The 10,842-nt window shown below is 39.7% G+C and overlaps 1 protein-coding gene across 1 annotated transcript in view; it reads right to left on the bottom strand.

Annotated features, from left to right (window-relative positions):
* Positions 1-5,787, bottom strand: part of gabrb2b (gamma-aminobutyric acid type A receptor subunit beta2b) — a 56,178-nt gene extending 50,391 nt beyond the window's left edge. Inside the window, exons 1-3 of the mRNA XM_005727751.1 lie at positions 5,592-5,787; positions 5,357-5,454; positions 4,742-4,809 (exon numbers count right to left, since the gene is read on the bottom strand). Coding sequence (XP_005727808.1) covers positions 4,742-4,809; positions 5,357-5,454; positions 5,592-5,674 — 249 coding nt within the window. The 5' untranslated portion in view covers positions 5,675-5,787. The remainder of the gene's footprint in view (positions 1-4,741; positions 4,810-5,356; positions 5,455-5,591) is intronic.
* Between the last annotated feature and the right edge of the window lie 5,055 nt (positions 5,788-10,842).

The following is a 10,842-nucleotide window of genomic DNA, read 5'->3' on the forward strand; positions in this document are numbered from 1 at the left end:
AAAACCCTGAATGTGACCATGGGTGCATTTGTCTGGACTCTGGTCTCTTGCATTATTCCAACAACTTCACTGAGGATCTGTTAAAATACCAGTTTATGAGATGAGACATGACTATAGACCAGCGAGGGCTTTGGATTTGCGAATGTATGCATGTGCATGGGAGAAACACAGACACACTGTACTTCTCATTAAAGACATTTTAAGGATGTCCATGTCTGTTCACAGACTGAGGATAAGAAGTCACTTCACTACACGAGGCACTTCAATGAGCTTTTAGCAAGTGTAACTTTTAATGAAGATGTTTTGACTAGTTATAGCCTTCCCAAAGTTAGAGGCATGGTTATAACTTTTACACTGAAAAAAGAAGATTTTTTTTTTGGCATTTTAATCAAAGTATGCCATCAAGTTGCAAAATTTCCAACTCAAATAAATATTACCAATATTTTCTAAATAGCTTGTTTCAAATTTATATCTGAGCAAAGACGATTTAATAGTTTCACATTTAATTTGACACTTTGCACACCAAAAAACATTGGTGTGTCTTCACAAATTCACACATTTTGATTGAGTTTTAGCACATTTCTTTTTATTTCCTTCCACAAATGAAAGGTGTTTCAGTTTGTGAATCTTCACACATTGCTTCTTCGCTTCCATTAGTTACTATGCAACAACCATGGAGCAGGAGTGTGGGGGTAATTGGAGTACTGGCAAAGCCTGCAGCAATCAACCTGTGTATAGCTTTGGTGAAACCCTGCCAAAGTGTGTGGGCTTTGACAAAAAAAAGACAATAGAGCTGATGTATTCTTTAATGAAAATAGATTTAGTGGCGCTCATTATTTTCTAAGATTACATGACACCCATCAATTGGTTTAACCTTATTATGATCTGATTAAGCAGATGTTTTCTTCCCCACTGACATTTTATACTAAGTGTTCTTCAGTGTTCAAACCCATGTCATGGAAACCTATTTAAACTAATACTGACACGGTTGAACATTCCTCCGTACGTCATCTGCTCATTGGTATACAGCTCTATCCAGATTACTGAAGGTGGCTGTGACATAGATTTAGACATATCTATAGAAGCAGGCTTAATATCATTTTAAAGCTCTTAGGTCTGGGATGAGATATTGTGCAATACCACATAAGTGCTATCACAATCTTTCTTCCTTTTTAATATCATGTGGTAAGCAATAATCTCCTGCCTTTCAGCCAACATCCATTATAATGTATCTTTATGATATATAGTATAAGCGCTAGAGTTTTCCGTACAGTCTTCATGCATTTACACCAGACGTGCTGAGAGGTGGTACCAAAATTGAAGGGGGTCTGAAGTTTGCAGTCCCTCTCCAACAATCAATAAGCTCCTTTCGACCTTTATGTGCATCAATAATGGTATTTCTGCCTTTTGGAGGGGGATAAGAACTTTTCTTCATCCTCAGACAGGAATATTCTCTCCTGTGAAAACTGCTGGCTTAAACTTCAACTGCTCAGGAGCTAAACCAAAAGTAAATATTGAGACTTGAGCAGCAGAGAAGCAGAAGACAATTACTGAGAGGATTGAAGGGAGATCTACTAATGCCTCTATATTCCCACTTAATTTCCACTATTTTTTCTATTTTTTTATTTTGACCACGACATGAATCAAGGCTTGCCTTAGGTTGAATGTCTAACATGTCATTGGTATTCCGAGTGTGCGTCCCTCTCTGTATGTCCACCTCTGAGTCACGCAGAATGAACCCTCTGCAGCACTAGGTACATGACCTTCCCTCCAACACCAGCACCGCTGCTGGCTCTCCACATGGTAACTTGTTAATGTCAGAGCTCTTTCTCCTATCTGTCTCTGTCTCTCTCTCTGTCTCTTTATGTCACATACTGAAAAGTGAAAAATGTGACCCCTAGGTCTTAGACAATCATATCCAAAGTCCCAAGCCAAAGATTGTGACACTGGGTCCAAAACACAGGAACAAGTGACCTTTCACTGGCCACATCCTCTTCATTGTCAAGCCGCAATCCTTAAAAAAAACCCAAACATGTAATATAGTTTTCTACATGGCACAATCATCAGTGAAGATATGCATGTACAGTTTTAATATTAAAACCCCTCATAAATATTATGAGGGGTTATGTGATGAATACCAGAGACAGCCACCCATGCTTAAAGGCTCTTTTAGGTTGAGAACTCATCTAAAGTGAGTTTGATGCAAATGACCCTGAGGACAAATGCTGCAAAAGATGTATTTATTTTAAAAGGTCTTTTGCAAATGTCAACAAATACATATGCCATCACCTGGTGTCTCTGCTTCAGATGTGAGGCCTCCAACATAGAGTAATGCCAGACTAGCAGATTCAATTGATATATACATACCAAAACATGGATGTTCTGTTCTACCATGAAGATAAATGCAGCTCTGCTGGATGCATTCCTCTGTGACATCTCTCCATTATCCTCGACCCTCAACCCTTTTCCGTTCAATAAAGAAAGTACACAGGGAGGTTCTATCCCTGCACTGAAATAAGTGGCAGACAGAGAGCCAGATGGGGTAGAGGAAATGGAAGAAAGGAAAGTGCTTCTACACCAGCTGCTATCCTGAAAAGTGGCTACATTTAGAGGAAGACAAGAGATCAAAGATGCTGAGACCATTACACACACATGTGGCCTCTTCTTTTTATGAGACTCCAGTGGGTCAGGTGGTAATGACTCTGCTTTCACATTAGAGGGTGTTTAGTAGGCCAAACCTAACAAAGGCTTCTCATGATCAAAAGAAGCAGCTTTTTTGTGTTTAGATGGAGAGTGGGATTTTTTTTTTTTGTTGTTTGTCCGTGTGGGGGTGCATGAATATAAATCCCAGCTGTGGTGTGCTTGTAGGCAAGAATAATGATGTTAGGTTAGGTCAGTTTTTTTTTTCTGAATGTTGTTGGGAGTTGAAAGTATTAGCAAAAATAGTTTTGGCACACCATGGTATCTAGCTCATAATCTATTACAGTTTCCTGATTTGCTTCCCGCACTGCTCCGTGTAATCTAAATAACATAAATATCATTATTTACTTTCTAGCACTATTGTCATTTAATAATAAGTTCCTGCTGTTGTGCATTTTCTGAGAAAATATACAGAGAGGACACAAATTAAATGAAAAACCATGATGCTCGACCCCCACTGTACAGTGAGGTGATGTAACGACCTGTTATGCTGTGGGAACCTGAACCCTGCCATTTGGGTAGACTTGATCAAAATAGGAGAAAAGTATAAGGTTGTTCTAATAATAACTTTTTGCTACGATGAAACACTTCTGTCGTGTCATCCTGGATGACAATTTCCCCATCCATAGGGCATAAGGGTCCTAATGTGGTTTAATGAGTTTGAAAATAATGTGAATCACTAGTAACGTAACACATGGTATGCTGTCCTTTTTTCCTAACCAGCCTGCATCTATAAATTGCATAAACATGTTCACATGCTTAGTTATTCTATAATTAATCTGGATGAGGATGGAAAGAACATCATGAATGCATTTGATACATGAAAATACATCTTATTTTAGCACTTACAGTACAGTTCTGAACCTACACTCTCTTTAACAAGTACATATACATGAACAACCTCTATGTAAGGCAGCTTTCAACATCCTTCACACAGAGAACACGTGGCTTTAATTAAGAATTCAAAGCCACAGTCCTAGGCTCCAAAGACTTGCATTGTGTATGCATGTGTGTGCGTACCTGTGTATGTGGGTGTGTGTGTGACTGATTGTGCAAGTCCTCAAATACATGCAAATAGACATATTATCATCTGTTTTCTCACTCTTGCGAATCAACAGAGGCACGAAGATAACAACACAAGCGACAGTGTTTGGGTGCTGCAGCCCACAATTTCCTAGAGTGAAACATATGCAACATATCACAGATAGCAACACCAAAACAACTGCTGCAGCAGGACACAGCTAGACATTTCATGTAAAAGTTGTAAATACTAATGTGCCAGCTCCCACTGTTGAAGTAAAACATTAAAAGAAGAAGTTTAAAGAAAAATGTAGGAGTGACAATGCACCTATCAAAAGCTAATGCATAACATCATAAATATCATTTTGGCCCCCTTTGCTTGGTGTATTATAAGTGTCAAGCTGACCTTCCAGTGTGATAAAATACATGTCTCTGTTTCTCTCAAAACCGAGGTGATGTTCTATAATATCGTCACTAGGAGGCGCACTTGTATGAAACTTAATCACCTCTCATAGCTACAGCTGCTGAAGTTCCTCCACTGTCACTATTACTAGCAAAATCCCAGCTTTGACAGACTCGTCAAAAACGATGTTTCAGAAAATCTTGTCAGCGTTGAGACTTTTGTTAATATCAAAACTTCCCTCAAGATAGATGGAAGTACACAGCAGGTGCGTGCCATGTATGCAGATTGAACTTTATTCCCTAAAACAATTGATTGTGTTAGGTTAGTGATGCTTGGCTGTGCAGCCTTTTTGCTCAGAAAATGAGGCTGCAATCAGCTTAAAAGACCAAAAACCAATCGTCCATCTATTCCAGTCAATTTAAAAGCTCCAAAGAGGTTTAATTCGTGTCATGACACACAATGATCAGTGGCTTTGAAGTCTCAAACTCACACCCACTGATTTGATCTGGCACGTTCACACAGCCTATGGTGGGCATCTCCCACCATAGGCTTAAGCATAACAGCTATCACTACCGTCACACACTGTCCCAAAAGTAGAGGTGATAATGGCCTACTTACCATATTGACTTCTGATACCATGTCTATGCTGGCTATATCTATATTCATTCCCACTCCAACCGGAGGACCTGGGCAGATGAAAACAAGCACACACACAAAAGAAGACACTGCACATCAGATGTAGCCCGAGTGATTCGCTGACATATCGGTTAATAATGAGTACGTGACTAGGAAGCACACAGTTGTGAATTTAGCTCTTGTCAGCTGAATAATAGTTTACAGTGTTCATTTCGGGTGGGATTAGAGGCGTTGGCCAGCAGTGAAAGTATTGGTATTGCCTCTAAAAGTTGCTGACTTTAGCTCAGATAGTTCTAACGTATTTCCGTGGCAATAAACGCCTGAGTTGGACATTAATATTCAGAAAAATGAGCAGATACTGTTTTTTCCCCAACTCTGGAGACTCGTCATTCAAATAAATGTGCTGGTGCAATTTATCATCCACATGTGTTCTGGCGTTAGTCGTATTTTATCTACACTGTCATTCTAAAGCTGATATATCCCCCCCCCCCCTCATTACTTGCTTAAAACTGCCCAGTTAACACATTAACTGTAATATTTCACAGGCTGACAACGCGCTGCCTTTAACATAGTATCGGAAAATAGAAGTACATTTACCTCCGAAATCTGGCCTCAATCGTATATCATAACCTTTTAACAGTCTGTCCACCGTTTCTTTGACCAAAGACATATTGCTAGGGTCACTGACACTGGCACTATGGACGAAGAAAACACAGAAAGAGACAAAATCAGATTCAAACAGGATATATTCTTCAAACAGAAGTGCCTAAGTATTTCCCATGCCGTCTGTAATACACTTAGTAAAACGAGTGGAGCATCCTCCGTCACTTACCTTTGAGCGCACACCATGGCCACAATGACGGGGAGCAAGCAGACGATAAAACACATCATTCTTCGCCTTCTGAACACTACCATATTTAAACTCTGTGTTTTTTCGCTCTTTTAGGAAAGACGAGGTCTAACTTATTCTTGCCAGCGCAATAATTCCAATGCCGGGCGCATGCGTACTCCCGACCACAACACCGAGAGGCAGCACCGCTGCCGCTGATGGTACTGGCAAATCTAGGAGAAAATTTAAAGGAGAATCAAGACTTTAGGTTGCTCAGGGGCATATGGGGGTCTCCCCGTTTCTTTCCTTTTTTTGTTTTGTTTGTTTTGGATATGCGTGAGAGAGAGAGAGAGAGAGAATGCGTGGGCGTGTGTTTTGATTTTTTACACGTTGAGCGGTTGTTTAAAAAGCGACAACTGTGATAGAAAAAGCGATAGTTCGACACTCGTGAGATTACTGAAAATTGTGGGTGTGGTTGTGTCTTTCCACTAGCTTTTTTTTCCGGACATCAGTTAGCCAACTCGTCAGTCCCCGAGCAAACCACTGAAGGCACTAAATCTCTTTGCTCCTGCAGAGCAACTCGGCAGCTCTCAGTTGAAGTCTGCACGACACAGTTCATATTCTAAATTTAGCATCTTTGTTTGTGAAACAGCAGCACTGTGGTGAAGCATTTAACTAAAATCTAGTTTTATAGATTCTGGAATTGGTCACAGACCTAAGCGTTGGCCCGGTGAAGAGGAAAGAATATGTATGATACGTTCTTAAACCAAAGATCTAATCGACATAGGATATGTGCAAATATTATCAGATATGAGTATACATCAGTGACATTGTTTGTCCAAACCAGGAGACAAAACTTTTCCTACAGCTGGGGTACACAACAGGTCCGCAATTTGCTCAACGCCCAGAGAAAGAGAAAAAAAAGCCTTTCTATCCATGATGCTTAAACCAGTGAATTCAGTCAGCCGCTCCCCTTGACATTGCCCATGGAGCTCTCTCTCTCCCTCTCTCTCTCTCCTGTATATCGTGTCTAAACCAGCAGTTGCTCACACATCGACCTCAACGCATTGAGGCCTCTGACAAAAAGAGCAGCTTGGCTTTACATTCTGGGAAGCGCCTTGCCAGCGCAGTGCCTCGAGGTTGGAAGCAGGTTTCATGGAGGAGAGCACTATGCGCTGAAGCTTGCACTCTGCGCGTCTCACACAGCCGTGCACGCTGGTGGCTCCACGCACCGGTAAGCAGGATGTGCGCCGCTGTGTAAACTCGGACACGAAGCGTCATGAATATGGTGGGATCAGAGGCAGATGCAAAAGGCAGTGAGCCCCGTGTAGGAGTCCAGTAGCGATTCACAGCTCTGTGTGTGTGTGTGTGTGGTAGTGGTGGTGGGGGGTGGGGGGATCCTGCCAGGAAGCTGCAGAATTTTCTCTTCAATTCAAAGCACAACTCTCTTCATATTGAGACTTCTATTCATTGCTGTGATTTATTTACATAAATCAATGGAATCCCTGTATTATCAAGACAACAAGTGCAATTTTTGCACCTTATTCGACCTGATGCCGTTTCTGGAACTAAAAATTGTGCAAAAATCTGAAAACAAAAACCAAAGTAAATTTAACTTAAAGTCTAAGCAAATTGAATAATAATCAGGGTATATTTGAAGCCCCATTGCACACATTGAAACTTTATCTGCAGGGGGCTGATATGACACGTTAAGAGACAAACATTAGGTTGCCAGATTTATTATTTATTTTTCGTTAATTCTATACAACCCCATACATCAAAACCAAACATTTTTTATTGCTGTAAGTTATGAAGTAGCTTGCATTTCACTACTGGGAGGTACAATCATTTCAATAGTCTTTAATGAACACTGGCCATTTGCAAATCATCTTTTGCACACAAATGCACAAAACCTACCTAAAAAAAAGAAAAAACCTGAACAAGTTTGAAGTTTTGCACATCAGCATTATGGGCTTTTGGCCTGTTTTACTAATAAGTCTTTGTACGGTTTTACACTGAAAAACATGCACAGATGCTTTGGTCCTCATAAAGCCTTGAAAACTCATATATCACTGTGCTCCTCTTGGGTAGTTAACAGTTGGCATTCCACTTTACATGATCACCCGTAAGAATGTTTACCACCATTATTATTTAGGGACTTGGAAACTCAAGATGAACACATGGAAATACAGTTTTAGTTTAATGAGCTATCCTTTCAATACCATGATATGCAAAAGTATTCCACCACGCCACATTTCTTTATACTTTGTTGGGAAATTAGGAAATAGATGAAGCAATTTATCGAAACATGCAGCCATACATGGAAAAAGAGTATATAAAGCAAAGAGTTTTTACGCATTTAACAAGCTTGAAAGTCAGTGTTTGGTATGGCAATCTGAACTTTTTATCTCTTAGGCAACCTTTATTGTCATTTCCTCATCTAGTTTTCAGGAATAGTTCTCCAGACTTCCTGAAGAAGACTCAAATAATTTCTTTAGATGTAGGGTATCTTTTCTTCATTTCTCTCTCAAGATGATCCCATAGTTCTTCAATAATTTTGATGTCTAGACTCTGTGGTGCTCATTCAATGACTGATAGTGTTCCATTGTGTGTGTGTTTTGTTTCGCCATCCAGGTATGCTTTTACTGCATTGGCAGAGTGTTTGGAATCATTGTTATGCTGAAAAATAAAGCCATTACCAATTGGATACATTCCAGATGGTGTTGCATGACAGGTCAAATGTACTTTTCTGCATTCATAAATACATTAATCAAGATCCCCAAGACTACTTGTTGAATTGCAGAATCAGAAAGTCTGTCTCCTTGGAAGCAAAATCTAAATAAATGGGTCAAGACTTTTGTGAAATGTTGTACTTGGTCACTTGCTGATAGAAATCCAAATGAACAAGAGCATAAATCATATGCTTTCTGTTGATTTTATTAGTTGGTATGTTTGTGCATTCAGAAATGGGCTTCTGCATATGTTGGGTGTAACAAATGGTTCCTTGAGTTACTGTTGCCTTCCTATCAGCTCAAAGCAGTCGGACCATTCTCTTCTGGTCTCGGGCATTAACAAAGCAATTTTATAAAGAGAACTGGCACTTACTGAATGTTTTGCCTTTTTTCAGGCTATTCTCTGCAGATCCTACAGATGGTATATCAGCAGTTTCTGAATTACAGGCCTGGCCAAGTACATTTGGCATTAACAGCCATCAGTGTCACTTAAATCACTTTTCTTCCTCATTCTCCTACACAATTCCCTGTAAATCATGATGTATATCCGAAGTTAGTCGGGCTTTAACGTGAATATTGTGTGCTTGTGTCTATTTATTTAATTTAATCCTGCCAGCATGTCTTATATGAAAGTAGCTCACATAATTAATCATACATGGTTGTATAAACAAAACAGTTTATAAAAGTATGTTGGTTTGAAGACTATGACATATCTTTGACTCACCAATACTCATTCGAAGATAAACAGATGGAGGAATTATACAATTCTACACAAGTTATAATACTGTGTGTATAAAAAACATAATGCTGTAATCTAGCCCTCAAATCTCAGTGTGTAGATTCAGACATTACCTTGAATCTGCCACTGAAGAAAGCAATTAAATATTTTGACCTGCTCTGCTGTTCTTAATGCCTGGTTTGGCCAATTGTTAAACATCCTCAAATGGACTCTCATGCTTCCATTTCCTCTCTGTCTTTCTGCATCTTTGCACTAAGAGGAATGTAATGACTGCCTTTCTGAGCGTCCCAGTAAAACACTTCTTCCAAAGCTATACTCAGGCTGCCCTGTGCTGAGGAATGAAAAAGGATGTCCGCAATGTTTTCAAAGAAGCATTTGTGTTGTTTCATGTCAGTAAACATGCGTTTGTTTGCTGGGATCTTGGCAATATGATGGAAGTATTCAGGGAAGAGGCCTGTGATCTCGCTCTGCGTGTGTGTGTGTGTGTGCGTGTGTGTGTGTGTGTGTGTGTGTGTGTGTGTGTGTGTGTGTGTGTGTGAGAGAGAGAGAGAGAGAGAGAGAGAGAGCATTCTGTGCCTGAGCACACAGATAGCAGATCTCAGTTAATCATCTGCCATAACGTTGATTTAGGTTTTGAACATGACGGAAAACTCAAACAATGGCAGAGGATGTCAAACACTGACTGTTTGGATGGGCACTACATTCAGTATTCTAATAGTTTGATCTTCACACATATACAAACATATTTAACTGAAGGGCGATCAGCTTTTTGGCCACAAATTGAAAGTGACACATTGTGACTATAGATAGGAAATATAAATTTTTCCATATGTCACTGATACGTAAATGTAACGTTCAAATATACTGGATCTTTGTTTTAAAAATGGTCATTTATCGATACTTTTAATTTCATAGCAAATTCATTATGATGCGGAGCTCTTCTGCGTTATCCGTTGTACCTATAATGTCATCTCAACTCACCATTTATCTTATTAATGAATTGTTACACATTAAAATCTTGTCAAAGCTTTTATAAAACCTAAACAAATATTAGCAAAACAATCAGACCAAAGCAGTTTACTTGTATTTATTTATTTATCACGCATATGCTGTGGGAAGGTGGGAAGGGAAGAAGATTGATTACTGTGCAGTACTTAATAAACCTCTACTGGTTGTTGTCTTACTGTGGAGTTTGCACCTGGTATGTTCTCAGCAGGTAAGGCTTCCCATGGATTGACTGTCTGATATCCATCCAGATGGACAGAGATGGACCAGCAGCATGCCAAAGCTCATGGCCAAAATAAAGTGCCGTCATTTCATCCTCTCTCTCTCTCTCTGTCTCTCTCTCACCATGTCCCTGTGTTGGATAAAGTTGGATTGACTGTCAGATCTAAAATTACAAAACAACATAGTATCCAACAGTTAACGTACATCACATTTATAATATAATCAAACACAATTTGTCAGGCAGGGAAGGAAATTGCACTCTGCCTTTCCCTGTAATTAAAACACCTCTCTGTATTTCTCTTTTATGCGAACTGCAATTACAGCATTGACACCGCTGATTAGAGCTCCTTAACTCAGCAGGAGAGCTCCATTAGAGGACTTGGGAAGGCACTTTTAAATTATGTCAATGCGAGACTGTCCTCGCATAAAGTACGACCCAATAGGTTGTTTGTGCAAGCAGCTAATATGAATTATCCTTGTGTTTTTAAAATTGAACGACCTCTAGTGGTAAATGCATGTAAAATATGCGCTGGCGGTGTCGCTGTTATATGGGGCA

This window comes from Pundamilia nyererei, unplaced genomic scaffold (assembly GCF_000239375.1).
Source record: "Pundamilia nyererei isolate P.nyererei 1_Seehausen unplaced genomic scaffold, PunNye1.0 scaffold00026, whole genome shotgun sequence".
NCBI lineage: Eukaryota > Metazoa > Chordata > Actinopteri > Cichliformes > Cichlidae > Pundamilia > Pundamilia nyererei.